This window comes from Pan paniscus, chromosome 13, assembly GCF_029289425.2.
Source record: "Pan paniscus chromosome 13, NHGRI_mPanPan1-v2.0_pri, whole genome shotgun sequence".
Lineage (NCBI taxonomy): Eukaryota > Metazoa > Chordata > Mammalia > Primates > Hominidae > Pan > Pan paniscus.
In genome coordinates, this window is record NC_073262.2 from 85799415 (window position 1) to 85824923 (window position 25509).

Genomic DNA, 25509 nt, shown 5'->3' on the forward strand with positions numbered 1-25509 from the left:
AGAAATTAGCCAAGCATGGTGGTGGACACCTGTAATCCCAGCTACTCAGGAGGCTGAGGCAGGAGAATCACTTGAACTGGGGAGGTGGAAGTGGCAGTGAGCCGAGATTGCACCACTGCACTCCAGCCTGGGCAACGAGAGCAAAACTCCATTCAAAAAAAAAAAAAAAAGGAAAATTAAATAGAACTTTAATACAACAAAATGCGATAATCTTTAACCTTATTATGAACTAGCCAGTCCAGATCTTAGAGCTATTCTTTTTGGAATTTACTATGTCCAAATTAGATGCTATATTAGTTTACTCTTGCCATTGTAACAAATTACCACAAATGTATTGGCTTAAAACACTTTACATTTATTCTCATTTATCCCAAAGTCAGTTTCACTGGGCTAAAGTCAAGGAGTTGATAGGATTACCTCTGGAGATTCTATGGACAATCAGCTTCCTTGTTTTTTTTTTTTTTTCCTCAGCATCTAGCTGGATTCTCCTTTATGCCTTTTTCCTCCATCTTCAAAGCATATCATTCCATTCCCTGCTTCCATAATCACATAGCCTTCCCTGAAGTAAAATCTCCTACTTCCCTCTTGTAAGGATACTTGTGGTTACATATAGGGCCCACCTGGATAATCTCCCCATCTGAGGATCTGTAATCACATCTGCAAGATCCCTTTTGCCACATAGATAGCATTTGCAGATTTCAGGGATTAGAATGTTGTTATCTTGGAGGGCTGTCATTTAGCCAGCCACGTCATCATATTGCTAATTCTTAATTTTCAGTTTTTAATTTTGCTATATTTCTCTTAAAGTAATTGAAGATATTATATTTTCCCCTCATATTATCTGAATATAGTTACATCTAACTTTATTCCTTTGTCAGTGTTTGTACTGTGACTATGTAAATACTGCTCAGTGCTGAACCAATTAAATGATTATTCTTTCTGTAAAACTCTTGATTCTCCAATAGTTAATAATTATTTTTTTTTCTATTAGTCTAGTTTTCTATGTGCCATTTGTTCCCTTTATTTTAAGCAAACATTCTGCTGCTATGGTACATACCTATTTTAGTACACTCACTTTTCAAGCACATTTTTCTTTGTTTTAAATTGAGAATTTCTCTCTCTTAGCCTCTGTCTTGATTTCTTGTTTTGGCATGGTGTATGACAGTCATCCTAGGACTTGCATGTTTGTAGTGTTGAGTTCTTTTTCCTAGAAAGCATGCCTCCCTCTTTATGTCCTGATTTTGGTGAAGAACATATTTAAGTAGCTTTCTAAAAAAGCTTGCTTAGGAAGTAAAAATTTAAAACCTCATGTCAGAAATGCTTTTTTTAGTCTTCACACTTGATTGATAGTGTAGGTGGTTAGGTTGGAATTTTGGAGGCATCATTCCATTGTCTTCTGCCTTCCAGTGTTCTGTGGAAGCCATTTGTGATGATGATTCCTGAGTATTTTTACGTGACCCGTTTTCCAGAATTTATGACCTGTTTTCCAGAATTTATGATATCTCTATGGTTGGTATTGTCAATTTTGCAAATGTGACTTGGTGTGGAACTTTTTCATTTGTTTTGCTGGGGAATTGATGGATCCTTTGCATCAAGATGCTTATATTCTTCAGTTCTGGGAAACTTCCCTGTATTATTTGTTTGATAATTGCTTTCTCTCTGCTTTCTCTGTTCCGTTTTTTTGAATTGCTTGTTTGTGTGTTGCATTACTGCAGAGATTTCTAATTATTTTTTCCCTTTTATGTTATCATTTATATCTGTATGCTACTTTCTGAGAGATTTTCTCAAATTTTGTGTGTTTTCTTTTTTTTTTTGGTGGGGGGTGGTGGGCGCTTTTGTTTTTATTTTGAGATGGAGTTTTGCTTTGTTGCCCAGGCTGGAGTGTAGTGGCGCAATCTTGGCTCACTGCAACCTGCCTCCCCAGGTTCAAGTGATTCTTCTGCCTCAGCCTCCCAAGTAGCTGGGATACAGATGTGCACCACATGCTGGGCTAATTTTTTGTATTTTTGGTAGAGACAGCGTTTCACCATGTTGGCCAGGCTGGTCTCGAACTCCTGACCTCAAGTGATCCACCTGCATCAGCCTCCCAAAGTGCTGGGACTACAGGTGTGAGCCACTGTGCCCCACCATCTCAGTTTTTTATTTTCTCTGTCATTTTAATTCCAGGAACCTTTTTGTTGTTGTCCTTTGAATGTACTTAGAAATATAGCATTCTCTTCTCTCAGCTGGGCGCGGTGGCTCACGCTTGTAATCCCAGGACTTTGGGAGGCCGAGGCGGGTGGATCACGAGATCAGGAGATCGAGACGGTCCTAGCTAACAAGGTGAAACACCGTCTCTACTAAAAATACAAAAAATTAGCTGGGCGTGGTTGCAGGCGCCTGTAGTCCCAGCTACTCGGGAGGCTGACGCAGGAGAATGGCCTGAACCCGGGAGGCAGAGCTTGCAGTGAGCTGAGATCGAGCCACTGCCCTCCAGCCTGGGTGACAGAGCGAGACTCCATCTCAAAAAAAAAAAAAGAAAAGAAATATAGCATTCTGTTCTTTCATAGGTAAAATGTCCTAGCAGTGAGGTTAATAGCAGTCTTTTTTATTCTTGCTCTTATTGTCTCGTCTCTTCTAGTTCTTGGTATTTTTTTTCCACCCCTCTATCATTGCTGGTGAGCAAATATTTATCAAATGAGGCACTAAAAGCTATTTGGAATAAGTGTGTGCATAGGGTTCGGTATTGGCAGCAGGGTAGAATTGATGGAGAGGAGCTGTTTTATATCTTACTGGGCTTCACTTTTAAGTGTTCCCAAAGAAGAATCTTTTAATACTCAGCCTTATGCCTAAGCTGGTGTTCTGAATATGGGCAGGGGCAAATCTCCTTTTCAGTGTGCAGATTTTCACTTAATCTGCTTACAGTTGTCTTCTGCTGTCAGACTCATTGAGTTTTGAGCTGTTTAGGTTCCTTTTCTCCAGAGACAAAATCTTTGGTCTTTTGAGGGTGGATTGGGAAAGTGACAGTTATCTGGCTGCTTGGGATAAGGAGAGGCCTGGTCTCTAAGCCCTTATTATATACTTTACACTAGTTTTCCTTAAGTTCAGTCAGGAGTTTTTCACAGTATCATTGGTCCCCAAAACCTGACACTTTTTTAGAGTGTCTGTCAGTAGGGGTTTGCAAGGGATTATAAGTGAATACAGGGTTCAGTTCACCATGCTTGATTGGACATTGTACCATTCAATATGCTTTTTCGGTATAATGTGTGTGCCATACTGCAAAGTCTGATTAAATAGTCCTTATAAGATTATCCTTACTTCAGATACTAGCTGTTAAGTTTGGGACGATCACTTTAGACAAGCTGTCTATAAATTAAGAGGTTCCCAAGGCTGCTTGTAATGTTTGGTAGTTTACTAGAAAGACTCACAACCTCACTGAAAGTGCTGTGTTCATGGTTACAGTTTTATTACAGCAAAAAGAAACAAATTAGAGCCAGCCAAAGGAAGACACATAGGGTGACGTTGGAAAGGGTTCCAAATGTGAAGCTTCCTTTCCATTGTCTTCAGGGAGATGTGTTATCCTCCCAGTGTCAATGTATGGCAATATACATGGAGTACTACCAACTAGGGAAGCTCACTGGAGCATCTATGTCCACAGTTTTTATTGGAGTTTCATTACATAGGCATGATTGAATTACCAATCAGGTGGTTGAGTTCAGTCTCCAGTCTTCCTCCTCTTGTTGAGCAGAGACCAAATCCCTTATTACATATTGTGCTACTTTGTTTCATGATAAGAAGTTAACACTGCCAGGAACCTCTTTTTTCCAAGTTTCATTTGGCTCATATCTATTTAAAATTTACTAGTCTTTTAATCTCTTTTGTTTTCATTTAGGTTAGTGGTCTATTTTGAAATAATTGAATCTTTCTTTAATTGAAGACATTTTCATAAAGGGTAATAAGGTCTTTTGCCCTCTGCTTTAATCCAGTCTTAGGAAGAATGTTTGAATAGTGATTTACTCAGGGAGACACATTGCAGTCCGATTTGATGTGGTTTGATAGGCACACTTTATTTTCATCTTGCACACTTTATTTTCATCTTACAAAGCATGGCATGTGGGCACCAGAAGTCTGATTGAAAGGAAGTAAAATCAGTGGAGCAATTAAACATTAACTAGGTGGGGGGCAATTATGCTAAAGTTATGTAAATAGTTTTAGATTATGTATAAGTAATTATATTTTTCAGAGTAGTTGACAGGGCAAAAATTAGATTGCTTATTCGTTTGAGACTTATTTTTGATTTGTTTTATTTTTAAAGGTTGTAATGGTTGTCACAATTCGAACCTTCATTTAATTTCTTGCTTGAAGGTTATTACATGATGTAGCATAACTAAATTTTATCTTCTTAATGGTAATACTTGTAGACCGTAGAAAATTTGGATTGGCTTCAGATTAAATGCCTTTTACTGTCTTCAGTTTGTTAATGGAATGTCTTTGTAGTAACTAAAATTAGTTAAGAGTATCTTTTGTATAAATATATGCTTCCACTTACTAAAGCAATAGTTGGTAACTTAGTTGATAAGTAGATTCTTAAAAATATAACAGCACTTGTCAAAGTGGGATGTTTCATTTTAAATCAGACTTATTTTAGAAATGTATTGAACAGGTTGACTATCCCTTAGCAGAACTGCTTAGGACCAGAAGAGTTTCAGATTTTGGAATATTTGCATTATACTTATCAGTTGAGCATTGAAAATCTGAAATTTCCTTTGAGTGTTATGCTGGTGCTCCAAAAGTTACACGTTTTGGAACATTTTGGATTTTGTATTTACAGATTTGGGATACTCAGCCTATACGTATTAAATGCTTCTGTGGTGATGAGGGAAGTAAATTGTTAAATGTATTATAGGATGATGTACTTTAGTATTCCTCCATATGTACCCCATACATTTGTACAAATAAAAAGCTATCCAGTATAGTTGAAGATTACCTGAAAGAGAATTTTAAAAAGTTTAATAAATATTACTTAGTTATTACATCTATAATGAACCTTAACACAAGACTTAGGTGTTACTCCAACAATAAAATGGGACAATAGACAAGAACTTTAAAAAGTTAACTGTTGTTAGTAATACATAACTTCAATTACAGCACAAATATTAATTTATAAAGTCAAGTCTAACAGACTTCTAGGAATGATGTCCATGTCTTGCCTCCAAATGATATCAAAACAAAACTACAGCCTGGACAGGATCAAAAGAGTTATCAAGTAAAAACTACAATGCAATAATATCATTCTAACTGAAGAGAAAAAATATAATCACTTAAGAATTTCAAAAATCTGCTGTGCATGGTAGCTCACGCTTGTAATTGCAGCACTTTGGGAGGCCAAGGCAGGCGGATCACCTGAGGTCAGGAGTTCGAGACCAGCCTGGCCAACCTGGTGAAACCTCGTCTCTATTAAAAATACAAAAATTAACTGGGTGTGGTGGCACACACCTGTAATCCCAACTACTCCAGAAGCTGAGACAGGAGAAACGCTTGAACCCAGGAGGCGGAGGTTGCAGTGGGCTGAGATCGCGCCACTGCACTCCAGCCTGGGCAATAGAGTGAGACTCTGTCTCAGAAAAAAAAGTATTTCAAAAATCTTACTTCTTTAGGGTTGCTAAACAATTTGAGTTCCTAGACTCCTTTGAATTCAAATTTAGAAACTAGAACTAATCTAATTTAACCTATCAATGTACACTTTCCTTTAGGAAAAATATTTTTCAGATCACCTCACATCTATTAAGCTTATTGAAGAATATATTTTATCCAGAACACTATTCTAGACCTTACTAGACAACAAGATGTTCAAATAGTAGTGCTATTTTGAGTTCTACAAATCTCCAAACCGCTTTCTGTTGAGGCTGAACTAATTTACACTCCCACCAACAGCATATAAGGGTTCCCTCTGCAGCCTCATCAACATTCTTACATTCTTATTTTTTGACCTTTTTTTTTTTTAAGTTGGAGTCTCACTGTCACCCAGGCTGGAGTGAAGTGGCACGATGTTGGCTCACTGCAACCTCTACTCCCCGGATTTGAGCGATTCTCTTGTCTCAGCTTCCTGAGTAGCTGGGACTACAGGCACCCGCCACCATGCCCGGCTAGTTTTTGTATTTTTAGTAGAGATGGGGTTTCGCCATGTTGTCCAGGCTTGTCTCGAACTCGTGACCTCAGGTGATCCAAACGCCTTGGCCTCCCAAAGTGCTAGGATTTCAGATGTGAGCCACTGCGCTTGGCCTATTTTTTGACTTTTTAATAGTAGCCATTTTGATTGGTGTGAGATGGTATCACATTGTGGTTTTGAATTGCAGTCTCTCTGATGATTAGTGACATTGAACATTTTTTCGTGTTTGTCGGTCACCTGCATGTCTTCTTTTGAGAAGTGCCTGTTCATGTCCTTTGCCCACTTTTTAATGTTTTTTTTCTTGTTAATTTAAGTTCCTTACAGATGCCTTTGTTGGATGCATACTTTGCACATGTTTTCTCCTATTCTGTAGGTTGTCGATTTATTCTTTTGATAGTTTCTTTTGTGTGCAGGAAGTCATTAGTTTAATTAGGTCCAACTTGTCAATCTTTGTTTTTGTTGTATTTGCTTTTGCGATATGAGTCGTAAAGTCTTTGCCTAGGCCAATGTCCAGAAGAGGTTTTTCAAGGTTTTCTTTTAGAATTTTTGTAGTTGGAGGTCTTACATTTAAGTCTTCAATTCATCTTGAGTTAATTTTTTTATATGGTGAGAGGCAGGCTGCATATGGTTAGCTAGTTTTCCTTGCACCATCTATTGAATAAGGCATCCTTTATCCATTTTTTATTTTTGCCAACTTTGTCGAAGATCCATTGTTTGTAGGTGTGTGACTTTGTTTCTGGGTTCTCCATTCTGTTTCATTGGTCTGTGTACCTATTTTTGTACCAGTACCATACTGTTTTGGTTACTGTAGTCCCATAGTTTGAAGTCAGGTAATATGATGCTGCTGGCTTTGTTCTTTTTGCTTAGGATTGCTTTGGCTATTTGGGCTCTTCTTGCTTCCCTGTGAATTTTAGAATAGTTTTTTATAATTCTGTGAAAAATGATGTTGGTTATTTGATAGGAATTGTATTGAATTCCTTTGGGCAATATGGTCATTTTAATGATGCTGATTCTTCTAATCTATGAGCGTGGAATGTTTTTCCATTCGTGTCATCTGTGATTTCTTTCATCAGTGCTTTGTAGTTCTCCTTGTAGAGATTTTTCACCTCCTGGGTTAGATGTATTCCTAGGTATTTTAATTTTTTTTTTTTTTTTGATATGTGGCTATTGTAAATGGGATTACATTTTTGATTTGGTTCTCAGCTTGAATGTTATTGGTGTATAGAAATGCTACTGATTTTTGTGAGTACTTTTTTAAGCACTCGCTTATGAGTGAGCATATGTGATGTTTGTCTTTCTGTGCCTGGGTTGTTTCACTGAAGATACTGACTTCCAGTTCCATCCATGTTGCTGCAAAATTGATTCCTTTCCTTTTAATGGCTGAATAATATTCCGTTGTATATATACACCACATTTTCTTTATTCATTCACCCATTGTTGAACCCTTAGTTGATTCCATATCTTTGCTATTGTGAATAGTGCTGTGATAAACTTATGAGTCCAGCTATCTTTTTGTTATATTATTTCTTTTCCTTTGGTTAGATACCCAGTAAGAGAAATTGTTGGATTGAATGGTAGTTCTATTTTTAGTTCTTTGAGAAATCTCCATACGGCTTTCTATAGAGGTTGTACTAATTTACATTCTCACCAACAGTGTATGAGTTCTCTTTTCTCTGCATCCTCGCCAGCATCTGTTTGTTTTTTTGTTTAACAATAGCCATTCTGACTAGGGTAAGGTGATGATGTAGTTTTGAATTGCATTTCTCTGGTGATTAGTGATGTTGAGCATTTTTTCATATACCTCTTAGCCATTTGTATGTCTTTTGAAAAATGTCTATTCATGTTCTTTGCCCACTTCTTTAACAGGTTATTTTTATCAAATATATCTATAGATATATTTTGAGATGGAGTCTTAAACTCTGTCATTTAGGTTGGAGTGCAGTGGCATGATCTTGACTCACTGTAACCTCCACCTCCCAGGCTCAAGTGATCCTTCCATCTCAGCCTCTCAAATAGCTGGGACCACAGGCACACACCACTACGCGCAGCTAATTTTTTGTATTTTTAGTAGAGATAGGGTTTTGCCATGTTGCCCAGGCTGGTCTTGAACTCCTAACTTGGCCTCCCAAAGCGCTGGGATTACAGTCATGAGCCACAGTGCAAAGCCAAGCTTTTTATCACAGTAGCTTTTCCCCCCACCTTCTATAGATAATCTTTTTTGTTTCTTAAGAACATACTTGGAGAAATCCATGTGACTATAAACACTTTGGAATGAGTTAGAATGGTTTTCAACTCATTTGGGAATTAAGGATAAATGGCAAGTCAGGAGATACATACAATAGTTAGAATATGTTAAGTAGCCTCTAGAAAATCAATAAAAATGGAGCGTGACTCATGCGCATTGACCTGTAGAACAGTGGTTCTCAAACGTCTTAGTTTTGTAGTTTTTACCTTGTTTATACTCTTAAAAATTAAAGAGCTTTTGTTTATATAGATTATAGCTATCAATATTTACTGCATTCAAAATTAAGACAAAATTTAAAATTTAAGTATTAACTCATTTAAAAATAAAGCTATTTCATATAAACTTAATCTTTTTTGAAGTGAACAGTAACTATTTTCTAAAGAAAAAAAGATTTGCAGGAAGAGTGACATTGTTTTTGTTTTAAAAATCTTTTTAGTGTCTGGCTTAATAAAATACCTGTGAATTCTCATGAATCTGCTTCTCTGTTCAACCTGAGTCTGTTGAATCACATGAAGTTGCCTCTGGAAAACTCCATTGTACACTAATAAGAGACTGAGAAAAAGGCAAATGAAACTTCATGTTTTTGTGAAAATAATTTTGAGTTGGCTGATCTCATGAGAGAGTCCTGGGGGAGCCAAGAATCTCCAGACCACACTTGTTGTACCGCCACAGGAAATAAACATGTTAACTAGATTACTGCCTCAGAGCTCATGCTTTGGATTCCGATTGCCTGGATTGGAATTCCAACTAACCTTCTGGATGTTATTTAATATTATCCTGTTTCCTAATTTGTTAAATGGACTAATTGGACCTTTTGTAGGATTGTTAGAATTAAATAAAATTACACTCGTAAAGTATAATAATCACTTAATAAAATGCTACCTTTTTTTTTTTATTATTTTTTTGAGACAGAGTCTCTCTGTCACCCAGGCTGTAATGCAGTGGTGCTATCTCAGCTCACTGCAACCTCCGCCTCCCGGGTTCAAAAGATTCTCCTGCCTCAGCCTTGAGAGGAGCTGGGATTACAGGCATGCACCACCACACCTGGCTAATTTTTGTGTTTTTAGTAGAGATGGGGTTTCACCATGTTGGCCAAGCCGGTCACAAACTCCTGACGTCATGATCCGCTCGCCTTGGCCTCCCAAAGTGTTGGGATGACAGGCGTGAGCCACTGGCCTGGCCCTTAAAATGCTACCTTTTACTATCAAAGTTTTAGTCCTGTTATGTCACGCTTGCTCAGATTTTTCTGTTGGTTTTCTACCTCGCTCAGAGCTTTAGCTTTTACAGTGGCTTTATAAGGTTTTTCTTCATGATCCGGCATATTGCTGCCTCTCTCCTCTCATCTCCTTGTTCTCATCTCACATCCCCCTCACTGTGCAAACAGTGGCCTTCTTGCGTTCATCTAAGACCAGTCATATCTTTCCTCATGGCCTTTGTTTTATTATTTTCTCCACAAAATGTTCACTTCTTCAAATATTGTTTTGCTTCCCTTGTCCTTCAGGTTTTTGCTTTAACGCACCTCAGTGAAATCCTTTTTCATTTAACCCACCCACACAAATTGGCCCTGTCTCCCTTCTCTGCTTTATTTTTTTTTCTCTGTAGGATTTTTAGTTTTGTAGCACATTAAGTATTTACTTATTTGCCTCTCTCTCTCTAGAATGTAGGCTCCAATAGGGATGGATTTTTTATTTGTCTAATGTTTTTACTGCTATACCTTCAATACCTAGGTTGATGCTTGGTGCATATTTAAGTGCTGAAAAAATATGTTTTGAATGAGTAAATCATTATTGCTACTGTGAAGATGAAAGGGAAATAGTCTTTGCTTCTCACAAATGTATAGCCTTAATTGGACATTGCTTCTGAGATAAAATGAACTTTATGAAGTGTTTAGCATGGCATGTTGGACACACAGTAGTACTCAATTGATGGCTGTTACTGAAGAATAAGAAATAAAAGGATAAGACATTTTAGAAAGAAATGACCTGAATAAAAGAAAATTGCATTCACATTTTAAGGGGTAGGGTAGATATTGTATATTTTATATGGCATTCGGATTTTGTTCTGTGGGTAATACATTTTTACATGTTCTTAAGGCAGAGGTGCTGTGATGAAAGTGGTAGGTTTGGAAGATGAAACCAACAGAAGTCTTTGAGGTTGCCTGGGATATCCTTCTGGTGTCAGCTTAACCAGACATGCTTAATAAAACATTTAGATAATTTATCATACATAATAAAACATTTGCAGAATTATAAACTATGCCCAATTATTACTTCCTCTAACTGTATGGTAGCATGAAATTGCTATTTGACCACAGTTGTATGTTTTGAACTGTTTATGTAATTGCCAACTTTATTAGACTTTATCATTTAAAACTAAGATTTTTGATTTAGAATCAATCGAGGTGTTTACACTGGCAACTAACTTGCTAAATATACTAATATAGGGCAAAGTATGTTTAGTCCAGCAAGTATCGGTCAGCCACGAAAGACGACATTATCTCCTGCCCAGTTGGATCCTTTTTATACTCAAGGAGATTCTTTGACTTCAGAAGATCACCTCGATGACTCTTGGGTGACTGTATTTGGGTAAGGTTTGCAGATCATTTGCCTTTTAAAAACCCCACCCTAACATTTTATAATGAATATAATCAAACATACAGTAAAATGGAAAGAAGTGCATAGCAAACACCCATATTACTACCACCTAGGTTCTATCGTTAACAGTTTGCTACATTTGCTTTGTCATTTATCCATCTATCAATTCATTCTTTTTGTTGGTACATTTCATAATAAGTTGTAGACATCAATACATATTACCCTGACACTTGAGCATGCATGTCATTAACTAGAGTTTGATATTTGTTTGTAGTTTTTTAAATCATTTGTCTGTTTATTTCTTCCCAAATTATTTTCTCTCAAGCATATTTGCTAGATGGAACACAGTTGTCCCTTTAGACTTAGGGAACTCCTTCCCCTTTTTCTAGTGACTGGTTCTCTACATCTAGTGGAATTCACCAGTTTTGAATTAACAGAACATTTACAAACACACACACACACACACACACACACACAATGTCACAGGGTTGATTCTAGTCCACAAAATATTGAATATTAATAGAAACAGAGTATGACAGTCCTTGTTACATTTTTGAATAGATTTTTAGGTCCAAAAAAACTTTAAAATGCCTTTTAAAAAAAAATTTTTTTTTTATTTCCATAGGTTTTTGGGGAACAGGTGGTATTTGGTTACATGAGTAAGTTCTTTACATGATTCGTGAGACTTTGGGGCACCCATCTCCTGAGCAGTATACACTGAACCCAATTTGTAGTCTTTATCTGTCACCCCTTTCCCACCCTTTCCCCCGAGTCCCCAAAGTCCATTGCATCATTCTTATGCTTTTGCATCATCATAGCTTAGCTCCCACTTATGAGTGAGAACATACGATGTTTGGTTTTCCATTCCTAAGTTACTTCACTTAGAATAAATGAGTTACTTTACTTAGAATAATTTGCAGTCCCATTCAGGTTGCTGCAAATGCCGTTAATTAATTCCTTTTTACTGCTGAGTATTCCATTTTGTATGTATATATATCTGTCACAGTAAAACTCCTTAGAGATCATATTGTATAATGTTTTATTTTACAGGTGAGGAAACTGAGGTGTAGGCAGATTAAGTGATTTATTCAGCAGTTCACATCTAGTTATTATTAGCAAAGCTCCAGCAAAAACTTGGGTCTTTTGATATTCAAGCTGATATTTACACTCTACGAAAATATAAAGTTTGTTTCTGAAAGTATGATTTGCCATACTGTATTAGTCTGTATTCGTGCTGATAAAGACATATCCGAAACTGGAAAGAAAAAGAGGTTCAATTGGACTTAGGGTTCCATGGCTGGACAGGCCTCAGAATCATGGTGGAAGGTGAAAGACACTTCTTACATGACGGTGTCAAGAGAAAATGAGGAAGAAGCAAAAGTGGAAACCCCTGATAAACCCATCAGATCTCGTGAGACTTATTCATTATAATGAGAATAGCACAGGAAAGACTGGCCCCCATGAATCAATTACCTCTCCCTGGGTTCCTCCCACAACACATGGGAATTCCGGGAGATATAATTTGAGTTGAGATGTGGGTGGAGACACAGCCAAACCATTTCATTTCGTCCTTGGCCCCTCTAAATCTCATGTCCTCACATTTCAAAACCAATCATGGTTTCCCAACACACCCCTGAAAGTCTTATTTCAGCATTAACCCAAAAGTCCACAGTCCCAAGTCTCATCTGAGTTAAGGCAAGTCCCTTCCACCTATGAGCCTGTAAAATCAAAAGCAAGATAGTTATTTCCTGGATACAGTGGGGTTATAGGAATTGGGTAAATACAGCCATTCCAAATGGGAGAAATTGGCCAAAACAGAGGGGTTATAGGCCCCATGCAAGTTCAAAATCCAGAGGGGCAGTCAAATTTTAAAGCTCCAAAATGATCTCCTTTGACTTCCTCGTCTCACATCCAGGTCACGGTGATGCAAGAGGTGGGTTCCCATGGTCTTGGGCAGCTCCGCCCCTGTGGCTTTGCAGGGTACAGCCTCCCTCCTGGCTGTTTTCCCGTGCTGGCATTGAGTGTGTGGGTTTTCCAGGCACAGAGTGCAAGCTGTCAGTGGATCTATCATTCTGGGGACTGGAGGATGGTGGCCCTCTTCTCACAGCCCCACTAGGCAGTGCCCCAGTAGGGACCCTGTGTGGGAGCTTTGACCCCACAGTTCCCTTCTGCACTGCCCTAGCAGAGGTTCTCCATGAGGGCCCCACCCCTGGAGCACAATTTTGCCTAGGCATCCAGGTATTTCCATACATCTTCTGAAATCTAGGTGAAGGTTCCCAAACCTCAATTCTTGACTTCTGTGCACCCACAGGCTCAATACCATGTGGAAGCTGCCAAGGCTTGGGGCTTCCACTCTCTGAAGCCACAGCCCAGGCTCTACAGTGTCCCCTTTCAGCCACGGCTGGAGGGGCTGGAACACAGGGCACCAAGTCCCTAGGCTGCACACAGCACGGGGACCCTGGGCCTGGACCACAAAACCGCTTTTTCCTCCTGGGCCTCCAGGCCTGTGATGGGATTGGCTGTCTTGAAGGGCTCTGACATGCCCTAGAGACATTTTCCCCATGCTCTTGGGCATTAACATTAGGCTCCTTTCTAGCTATGCAAATTTCTGCAGCTAGCTTGAATTTCTCCTCAGAAAATGAGTTTTCCTTTTCTACTGCATTGTCAGGCTGCAAATTTTCTGAACTTTTATGCTGTGTTTCCCCTTTAAAATGGAAGGCTTTTAATAGCACTCAAGTCACCTTTTGAATGCTTTGCTGCTTAGAAATTTCTTCCACCAGATACCTTAAATCATCTCTTTCAAGTTCAAAGTTCCACAAATCTCTAGGGTGGGGCAAAATGCCACCAGTCTCTTTGCTAAAACATAACAAGAGTCACCTTTGCTCCAGTCGCCAACAAGTTCCTCATCTCCATCTGAGACCACCTCAGCTTGGAACTTATTGTTCATATCACTATCAGCATTTTTGTCAAAGCCATTGAACAAGTCTCTGGGAGGTTCCAAACTTCCCACATTTTCTTGTGAGCTTTCCAAACTGTTCCAACCTCTGCCTATTACCCAGTTCCGATGTCACTTCCACATTTTTGGGTATCTTTTCAGCAATGCCCCACTCTACTGATACCAATTACTATATTAGTCCATTTTCATGCTGCTGATAAAGACATACCTGAGACAGGGAAGAAAAAAAGGTTTAATTGGACTTACAGTTCCACATGGCTGGGGAGGCCTCAGAATCATGGCGGGAGGCAAAAGGTACTTACATAGTGACATCAAGAGAAAATGAGGAAGCAAAAGCGGAAGCCCCTGATAAACCCGTCAGATCTTGTGAGACTTACTATCATGAGAATAGCATAGGAAAGACCAGCCACCATGATTCAATTACCTCTCTCAGGTCCCTCTCACAACACATGGGAATTCTGGGAGATACAATTCAAGTTGAGATTTGGTTGGAGACACAGCCAAACTGTATCACATGCTGATACTGGAATGTATTTATTATATATTTTTTGGGATTAAAAAACATAAAAATAACACGAGCTCCTTGAAGGAAGAAAGGTGCGTAGTAAATGTTTAGTGGATTTTATGTATTGAATTTATTTAAAATTAAAAATTCAAAAGGTATGTAAGAATGTACAATGAAGTTTTCCCTTTTGCTTTTGTCCCAAGCTAGTTTTCCTCCTCTTTAAGGCAGTGATTGCCATCTGTTTTTTGTGTATGTTTCCAGAGAGATTTTATGTGTTATTGATTTCTATTTGGGTAAAAAGCGGGTCATTGCATTCCGTTGTTCTCTAGAAAGTCCATACTCAGTCCTATATCCATAGCAATTGGGCTGGTGTGTTTTTTTTCTTCTTCTTCTTTTACATTTACATTTTTATAGTCTCTCATAAAATGGCTTTTTTTTTTTTTTTGAGACAATCTCTCTGTTATCTAGGCTGGAGTGCAGTGGCATGATCATAGCTCACTGCAGCCTCCAATTCCTGGCCTCAAACAATCCTTCTACCTCAGCCTCATGAGTAGTTGGGATAACAGGCATGAGCCAGCTTGGCTGCATGTTTTTGAAAATAGGTACCCACTCTTAAATCTGTTTTTCAGGCTCAGTAGTAGTGGTTTAACTTTTAAGATTTCCAGTAATTAGATAAATTACTTGAAGCACTCCTAGTATTTTTTCGTATTCAGACATTAACTCTCCCAGCTGTTTATTTTTTTACTTTCGTGTTTTAATAACCCTCTATGACTTTAATTTCAAGAACTGAAGCATTCTCCGTTAAGGGATAAAGTATTTTATTTTGATCATTTATGGGGAAGTACCTCTAAAGGATGCATTATATATGTTCTTTCTTTGGTAGTTTAACTTTTTCCTACTGACTTAGGGTTATGAAATATTCATTGTTTTGGGTGATTCTGCTATAGAGTACTAGAATGTAAGTTTCTACTCAAAGTGGTCCAAGAGTTTTAGAATTATGTTTTATTTCTTAAGTACTTCCCTCACTTGCAGCCATTCTTTCTTCTTTTCATTTTTGTTTTATCTCTGCCCTGTAGGCACCCAACCTATTTGTTGTTTTTCTTTGTGGTTAGAAATTTCATGTCCAGATTTTATACAAATGAATTTTCAGTTCTGGTTGCAGTGAATATTTTACTCATATAGATTTTATTTAATTAATTAATTTATTTTGAGATGAGGTCTTACTCTGTCACCCGGCTGGAGTGCAGTGGCACGATCTCGGCGCATTGCAACCTTTCCTTCCCAGGTTCAAGTGATACTTCTGCCTCAGCCGCCTGAGTAGCTGGGACTACAGGCGCCCGCCACCATGCCCAGCTGATTTTTTGTATTTTTAGTAGAGGCGGGGTTTCACCAGGTTGGCCAGGCTGGTCTCGAACTCCTGACCTCAAGTGATCCACCCACCTCAGCCTCCCAAAGTGCTGGTTGGTATTACAGGTGTGAGCCATTGTGCCCAGCCTCACATAGATTTTTAATGTGTTTGGTTTCTGATTTATTTTTGAGACTCGAATTTTTTTTTTCTTTAGGGTTCTAATTCAGTCTTCAGATAACTGAAGTTAGATAGCCATTTTTATGCTATTGGTAGTGGTTATTGTTTTCAAATTGAAAACAGCTTTATTGTTAAGACTATAAAAGAATAATATGTCATTGTAAAATATCCAAACCATACAGAACTTTATAAAGAAGAAAGTAAAAATTACTTAGAATTTTCTCATGCAGAGATATGGCTAATCAAATTTTGGTAACTGTCCTTTTAAGTGATTCTATACCATAAATATTGATGCAGAATTTTCTCTTTGTTATGAAACTAAATTTCAGAATTTTTAAGTGATGCTCAATGTATAATGATTCGTTTATAATTTAAAATTCTTTATCTTTTCATAACCATAGTATGCCTAAATATATTACATATTAACGTACACATATTGAAATAAATTATATATAGAACTGCAACTTTATAGTTTTTTTTCTAAGACCTGGATAATGGCAATGAGAGTAGCATTTTTAGAGATTTCAGAGGTAGAATCTGAGGATGGAGAAGAATGGCAGGATAAGACTAACTTTAAGGTATTTGCTTTTGAGTGACTAGTCACTGACAGAATTAGCCCATATCGGGGAAAACAGGATGATCAGCACTCTCCTGTTAACGTTCTAGACAGTTGGGGGCCATTTATCTTGAAACATTATCTTGTAGTAATTTGCATTCACATTGATAGTAGAAGCTGACTGTTTTCTTTGGACAACTCTTTTTTTCAGGTTTCCTCAAGCATCTGCTTCCTACATATTACTACAATTTGCACAGTATGGGAATATCTTAAAACATGTGGTAAGGCTTAATTTTTTTCAGTTCAGAGTTTTGACTAAAGAGGGATAAGTTGTGAATTGAGAGAAACTGCTTCTGAATTTTGTGGGTTTTTTTTAAACTTAAATTTTTTTTAAGTTTTGATATAATACATCCTTTGAAGTCTGGAAGGCTGGAAGTTGCATAGTTTTTGACAAAAAGAGATATAGTGAGAAGATATGGAGAAGTGAGAGTTTGAAAATCCACCTCCTCTCACCTCCTTTCTTAAATAGTTTACAGTCTTAAAAAAGATAGATTATACCAAGTATTATATTACTGTTTTCCAATTTGAGCTGCTTTTATTGGGGATAAAAGAAGTAGGAGGCAGTTCCTGAGCTTTTAGAGTTTTTAGAGCTTTATAGCTCTAAAATTTAAAAAATTATCTTACCTTGTGCTACAAGTTATAAGTAACAAATCCTTTTTTGTTGCTAGAGATTGACTTAACTCCTATACAAAATCAAATTGAGTAGTTTTAAATAACTTTATGGCAAGTGTTGCTTTGATCTCTTTACAATAAACATTATATTTTGAGAAGTATCTTACTTTCAGAGAATATGTACATGTTGATTGTAGAGAATTGAGAGATTGTTGAAGCTGTTCTAAATACAATTTTTGTTGAACTTTACAGCTTTTTACAAGGCATCAAATACGGAATGGAAGTAAATTTATCTTAACATGTTCCTATTTTCTAGTAGAATTCATTAGATGTAGATTTTATATATTTTCTATTTTAAGAGACAGTTTTATTCTTTGCAGATGTCTAATACAGGAAATTGGATGCATATTCGTTATCAATCTAAACTGCAGGCTCGGAAGGCCTTAAGCAAAGATGGGAGGATTTTTGGAGAATCCATCATGATTGGTGTAAAACCATGTATTGACAAAGTAAGTTATTGGTGATGTAAGCAAAGTAGCTTAATCTATATGAAGAGCACAAGACCAAGGATTGAAATTGGTGGTTGTGTCACTTGGTTTCACTGTGTCTGTTTTTCTTAGTTTGTAAAATGTGATGATGTTTATAGTACTCTTTGTGGTAAGCCGAAGGTATTTAATCATAGAGTTTAGAATTTAGAGGTAATCTGTCCTCACCTCTTCATTTTTCAGATAAACTGAGAGGGCTTAAGTAACTTGTCCAGAGTTGTTAAAGGTGAGGCCTAGATTTTAGGTCTCTTGACTACTAATCCATTCTCTTTCTTGTGCAAAGCGATACCAGATTCTTTAAAGTTCTTAAATGGAATGGTACTATTTCAGAATGAATTAGTTCATATTAATGTTAACTGATAGTTAACTTTTAAATGTCAAAGGTTTTCGTTTCAAAATATTTCTGTTTAAAACTATTTTAAAATTATTCTATATATACTCATTAAATAGTACAGAGTACAATTTAAACTGTTCTTTGTGGCTTGTTAAATCATTGTGAACATTCTTTAAGTATATGTGAACTTGTACTACATTCCAGGCATTGTGCTTGGTGCTAGTATACACACATTAATGAACAAAGCAAGATGTGGTTCCTATTCTTAAAATCTGTTATATCAGTGTAGTTATATAGTTATAATACTGTGCTGTAACAAATGTTTGCAGAGGCCAGAAGAATATTTGGGGTAACTAAGTGCTAAATAGCATTGGAGTTTGATTCTTTCCAATCCAGGTTTCCCTAAGAATTTTTTTGTCCTTGCTGATTTTTCATAGTGTTTTAGGAAATTCTTATTTTTGTGGACTATAGTTGTATTGAGATTGTTTGAGGTCACTGAAGTGAGATTTCTGGCTGAGCATTCAATCTCAAATGCTACCTAAGAAGCAAATATTTTCTCAAGCCTAAAATTATTTGCAAGTTTAATTAGAGCAAATAAAGTATTTCATCTTTGTCTTTTAATTAAATTTTCTAAGTAGGATGTAATACTGGATGATATGTATTATGTTTATAAACAAAGGAGTTATTTCTTTGTTTCTCCAGAGTGTTATGGAAAGCAGTGACAGATGTGCTTTATCATCTCCATCTTTAGCCTTTACACCACCAATCAAAACTCTAGGTACACCAACACAACCTGGAAGTACTCCTAGGATTTCTACCATGAGACCTCTTGCTACAGCATACAAAGCCTCTACTAGTGATTATCAGGTATTTTAAGGATTGGATAAAAAAAGATGTACTTTAATGGCTGAGTGCATAGCATGCTTAACTTTTTCATTGTATTGATTTGTATGCCATTAAATGTTTCCTGAGGAGGCTATTACCTTGATGAAACCTTTACGCTTAAAAGTTTTCTGCTTTAAAGTTAACATCTTGGCCAATTGGAAAGTTATCATGAATTAAAAAAAAATTTATTTGCCATTCCTTTAAATTTTTTGAGAGTTGTTTTAGCTTTTTCTAAGTTATATTTGCATACATATGAAATGTATCCTGTGTGCATCTTTGACATGAGGGCGCATTAAAACTCTATTAAATTGATGACTAAATTGATGGTATCCAAAGTGCAGAACCTTAGGTTGGAGTAGCTTTGGTTATTTAAATGAAGACATTGACCAACCTCCAGACAGAAAAAAATTTCTCACTTCAAAAAAGCTTAAAGAAGTTAATTATGTTCTTTGAAGAATGGTAGAAGTATTATGACCTCATTCAGTATATTATTGTCTCCTACTGACTAGCCAAGTGTTCGAACTTAACCAGCTGCAGAAACAGGTCCTGAAACACACAGTACATGAAACACTTGTGCTTTAGTAGGGCAGATAGTGGTAGTTCAGTTTTTTGACTTCCTCTGAAATTTGGAGATTATTCTAGAACTGTTTTTTCTTTAGGTTCTATTACTGTTATTTTAAATTTCCCATTCTGTGCAGCTTTTGTTATTCAATTTTTCTTTCTTTTGTTTTGAGACGGAATGTCTCTCTGTTACCTAGGCTGGAGTACAGTGGCGCTATCCCAGCTCACTGCAACCTCTGCCTCCTGGGTTCAGGTGATTCTCCTGCCTCAGCCTCCTGAGTAGATTACAGGCACATGCCACCACGCCCAGCTAATTTTTTGTATTTTTAGTAGAGATGGGGCGATGTTGGCCAGGGTGGTATCAAACTTTTGACCTCAAGTAATCTGCCCACCTTGGCCTCCCAAAGTGCTGGGATTACAGACCTGAGCCACTGCGCCCAGCTATTCAATTTTCTAATTTAAGAAACAGATGTTATTTGCTTTGCCAAAGGAATAAAATTTTGGCATTCTTAAAAGCATAAGGATATTCTAAGTCCATATTTTAATTTTAAAAATATACAATTCAGGCCGGGCGCAGGGGCTCATGCCTGTAATCCCAGCACTTTGGCAGGCCGAGGCGGGCGGATCACAAGGTCAGGAGATCGAGACCATCCTGGCTAACACGGTGAAACCCCGTCTCTACTAAAAATACAAAAATATACAATTTAGTGCTATAAATGCATTTTGGTGTTTCTCTTTTAAATGAGCAATTCTAGAATTGACTGTGACACTGAAGTAACAATAACCTAACCGTTTTTTTTGTGTGTGTTTTTTAATAGGTTATTTCTGACAGACAAACGCCAAAAAAAGATGAAAGTCTTGTATCCAAAGCAATGGAGTACATGTTTGGCTGGTAGTAGAACACCAAGAAGGAGGTTGCTACACTAAAACAGAGTTAGCAGAGTGCTGCTGGTTCCTTCGGTTAGTTATATAACTGTTCCTGCAGTATTGGATAGCTATCTCATACTTCTTTTAGAAAGAAGCCTTTTTCATTAAGGATACAGCCTATTTGTAGCTCGCACTTTAAAAGATGCTTGAGATACATTTTAAAGAAAACTAAAAATCCCTGTAAATAGGATTTTGTGCTTTCTGTAACAGTGCATGCTTCAGCACAGAAAACTCAGCATTGATTATTGTAAATTAAATAACTGAAATTGTGGTGAGACGTCATAGTCTTCATGAGAACGTGGGGGTGAATTTCATGAAGGGGAACTATAGTTATTTCTACCGACACAAATATTATAATTAGCAATTTGAATTATGGTCTTTTAATTTAGATAGTATTTAATATTTTAATTATCCTTGTTTGTATATGTCCTGTCACAGAGTGTCCTCTTGGTGTATTCTAAAACGAGCATTCTTTTAAAAAACCTAAAGTTTCTTGATAATAAACATTGTCAATGATATGTGTATTAGTCTGTTTGCATTGCTATAAAGGAGTACCTGAGGCTGGATAATTTATTAAAAATAAGAGGTTTATTTGGCTCAGGGTTTAATTGGCTTGTAGCTGTACAAGAAGCATGATGCTTTACTTGTGGAGGAAAGTAAAGAAGAGTGAGTGTATCACATGGTGAAAGAGAGGAAGAGAGCAGGAAGAAGGAAGTTCTAGACTCTTTTTAATAACCAGATCTCACATGAACTCATTACTGCAGGGAGGACACCAAGCCATTCATGAGGGATCTGCCCCCATGATCTAAACATCTCCCACTAGTCCCCACTTCCAACATCGGGGACCATATTTCAACATGAGATTTGGAGGGGACAGATATCCAAATGATATCAATATGTATTGAACATTTTTTGAACGGGTGATTTATTATAAAAAGCTTTAAGTATTCATTGAAAGAGAAAATATGTATGAACCACTATATACCAGCTTTAATTACCATTAAATTTTGCCATACTTGTTTCTTTTCTTCCCCTTTTATTTTGTTTAAAGCACATCCCAGATAAGATGTCATTTTACTCTAAATACGTGAGGATATATCAAAAAAGAATATTTCTACATGGAATTACAATGTCAGTATCCCACTGAACATAATTAATATCTTTTTTTTTTTTTTGAGACAGAGTCTTGCTCTGTCACCCATACTGGAGTGCAGTGGTGCGATCTTGGCTCCCTGCAGCCTCTACTTCCTGGGCTCAAGTGATTCTTGTGCCTCAGCTTCCCAATTAGCTGGGACTACAGGCGTGTGCCACCATGCCTGGCTAATTTTTGTATTTTTAGTAGAGACAGGATTTCACCATGTTGGCCAGGTTGATATTGAACTCTTGAACTCAAGTGATTCACCCACCACGGCCTCCTAAAGAGCTGGGAAGTATTACTAAGTAATACTAAGGAATGTACTGGCATGAATGAAGATTCATTTATAAAGTATATTTTCATCTGAAAACTTTTACATTGAAGTCTTTTTCTTCCAGTTTAGGATTATATTTTATATCCTATTTCATAATGTGCAGAACTCAATTATTCAATGTAGAACTGGCTACTAAATTCCATTTTAAAAGTCGTGCATTTGTATTTGAATTAATACACATTTTATTAAAAGGGTTGTTTATTGGAGGGGGTGTTTTATTTATTTGCATAGGCCTTCATGGACTGTGAAGTTTGCTTTTGGGCTAAAAATATTTGTTTGCTATATTTTGTTATTTCTCTTGGTATCATATGTTACCCATCTTTGTATCTGTCATTTATTTTAAAAGATCCAGGAAAATTTCAGAAAGCGAGCTGTCCTATTTTTGAACACTATATAAAAACAACAGAAGTGGAATATCTGTGATGTTAGGAAAGTTACCCTGAACTAAGCCTCCTTTTAAAAGCTCAGAGAAGCTGACTTCAAACAAAAATAACGTGAAACTATAATCATGCAAGGTTGTTTAAAAAAAAAAAAAAAAGAGTATAAGGAAGAAAATAACATCCCTGTAGACATTGAAAGCACACCAGAAAGGCATGCCCATAAATGGGTAGAAGCTATAGAGTAGTACTTAAAATTGAGTTTTAAGACATTTAGAAAATGATACAAGATATGAAAGAACAACAAAAATAAAATTGAAGAACTTGGGAAAATATTAGTAATAGAGGAAAATCACTCATAAATTAAGACTAGAATAAACAACAGCTGATGAACAACAGATATGCCCTGAAAGAAATGAAAGATAAAAATGGAGGACTTTTAGAAATCAGAAAGAAAAGAGATAAAAAGGATTAGTAGGGGTATGACAAACTCTAGAGACAGAAAAAATGCAACATACAGAACAAAATCAAATGACTACTTTGATGAAAAAAATTTGGAACTACACATTGGAAGAGTAACCTGCCTACCTGAGATTATTATACTGGGACAACCAATGGCAATATACAAACTTTGGGTTTGACTAGACAAAAACAGCAAATGACTTACAAGAGCAAGAGTTAAAACAGCAGCACTATGTCAGGAGGAAAAAGAATAGCCTCTTTAAGATATCTGTAGAAAGAAAATGTGAGTAAAAGATTTTGTATCTACCAAAACTGATTAAGTATAAAAATAACTCCTCAGACACTATCAATGTGCAAGAATTCAGGAAACGTGTTTCCGTTGAGTGTGTCCTGAGGAATGGACTAGAAAATGCACCTCCAGCAAGCTAAATGCCTAGAAAGATGACATAAAGGCTGGTGAGCATTTAATTTTATGTTACATCATGAGCAAAGTGCTGACCACGTTTATTGCTTGAATTGAAGCTCAGGCCACTAGATAGCTTTTCCCTTATCACTGTCTTTCAAGTCTACTCAGGCTAATATGACAGGAGTCAGTCTTTGGTTTACAGTAAAATACCAAGCTGATTTATCTGTGAACCAAGCCTGGGGTTTTTTCCTCCTCTGTCACCTGATAGTAGTGGTGAACCCCAACGAAGCTATGAGCTGAGGGAAAGGTGCTGGTGTCTTGGAGGTAAGTTACATGGGCCACCTTTTCATGGAAGTGGGAGCCCTAGGAACTGCTTGGGCACCATCCTGAATGTAACATGAGTTATTACTATGCTGGTCTATTCTTTGGGTTTGGTGGATCTGACAATACCCAGCTCGTGATGGATAGCTCTGGTCACATATTTGATGTGCTCTGATGTGAGGAGCTACTCTCTAAATAGTGACTAGTTATCTGCTGCGGAAAGACTGAACTCCAGAAACCTAAAGGTCTGTGTTACGACTTAATGCAATCAGGGCTTGCCAGAGACTCTGTAGCATCCTTGTCTACCAGGAATGTCTCTGGCATCATGGGATTTGCCAGGTCATATGGCCTAAATGTCAAGTTATTTGTACTATAAGCTGGAACTTGCTCCAGAACTCCCTCACTCTGGGCCCCACTAAAATCGAAGCCACATAAGAAATGGGTCAAAGGAGTTTTCCTATCTACAATTTGTGTTTCTAAAATCCAGAAGCTTTTAAAGTGCTGTATCTCTTTTTAATGGTAGGAGGATCAAGGTGAAATAAATTATCCTTTAGTGACGGGCAGTCCTAGCATGCTCCAGACCAATGGACCCCTCATAACTTCACCAATGTGGTTGTCCTTTGAATTTTTGTGGTTTATCTTTAACCTTCTGGAATGCATGTGACTTAGGGCATCCTGAGTACTTCCAGTTTGTTTATTTATTTATTTATTTATTTATTTTTGAGACTGAGTTTCGCTCTTGTTGCGTGGGCTGGAGTGCAATGGCGGGATCTTGGCTCACTGCAACCTCTGCCTCCCAGGTTCAAGTGATTCTCTGAGTAGCTGGGATTACAGGCGCCCACCACCATGCACGGCTAATTTTTTGTATTTTTAGTAGAGACAGGGTTTCCCATGTTGGCCAGACTGGTCTCGAACTCCTGACCTCAGATGATCCACCCGCCTCAGCTTCCCAAAGTGCTGGGATTATAGGCATGAGCCATCGCACCCGGCCAGTTATTTCTTTAAAAAAATAATTTTTGTTGTGGTACAATACATATTACATTAAAATTACCATCTTAACTTCCCCCCCACCTTTTCTTTTTTTTTGGAGACAGCGTCTCTCACCTGGGCTGGAGTGCAGTGGTGCTATCACAGCTCACTGCAGCCTCAACCTCCTGGGCTAAAGTGATCCTCCTACCTCAGCCTCCCGAGTAGCTGGGACAACAGGCGTATACCACCATGCCTGTCTAATTTGTATTTTTTAGTAGAGTTTGCCACGTTGCCCAGCCTGGTCTTGAACTCCTGGGCTCAAGTGATCTGCCTACCTCGGCCTCCCAAAGTGCAGTGATTACCAGTGAGGGCCACCATACCCATCTCATCTTAAAACAATTTTAAAGAGATGTTCAGTGATATTACATACATTCATAATATGCAACCATCATCACCATCCATTGCCATAATTCTTTCAATCTTGCACAAATGAAACTTTATCCATTAAGTAATACCCCTCCCCTTCTCCCAGGCCCTAGCAACCACTATTCTTTCTGGCTCCAAAATTTTGACTATGCTTCCTCATATAAGTGGAATCTTGCTGTATTTGTATTTTTGTGACTTATTTCATTTAGCATGGTATCTTCAAGATTCATATATGTTACAGCATATGTCAGAATTTCCTTCCTTTTTAAGGCTGAATAATATTCTCTTGTATGTATATTATCATATTTGATTATCCATTTTTTGATTTGTTGTACACAGCAACTAGAACAGAGGGTAAGAACACAGAACACATTAATACCTTGTCTAAGATCACATAGATAAGTAGTAACAGCAATAGGATAAAAACTTTTTTTTTTTTTTTTAGAATGCAGTTTTGTGAAACTGTAATATTTTGAGATTTAGGTGTTTTTAGTTTCTATTTTAGGTCCAGGAGTACATATACAGTGTTGTTACATATGTTAATTGTGTGTTACAGGGATTTAGTGTACAGATTGTTTTGTCACTCGGGTAATAAGCATGGTACATGATAGGTAGTTTTTCAGTCC

At 37.3% G+C, this 25509-nt stretch overlaps 1 protein-coding gene across 2 annotated transcripts in view; it reads left to right on the forward strand.

The window, feature by feature from the left end:
- NUP35 (nucleoporin 35) overlaps positions 1-20971 on the forward strand; it is a 38049-nt gene extending 17078 nt beyond the window's left edge. For both annotated transcript variants that reach the window (XM_034954616.3, XM_003823522.5), the window contains exons 5-9: positions 10837-10978; positions 16741-16810; positions 17582-17710; positions 18783-18947; positions 20345-20971. In XM_034954616.3, the coding sequence (XP_034810507.2) occupies positions 10837-10978; positions 16741-16810; positions 17582-17710; positions 18783-18947; positions 20345-20422 (584 nt within the window). In that variant the 3' untranslated portion in view covers positions 20423-20971. The remainder of the gene's footprint in view (positions 1-10836; positions 10979-16740; positions 16811-17581; positions 17711-18782; positions 18948-20344) is intronic.
- Positions 20972-25509: the final 4538 nt, after the last annotated feature.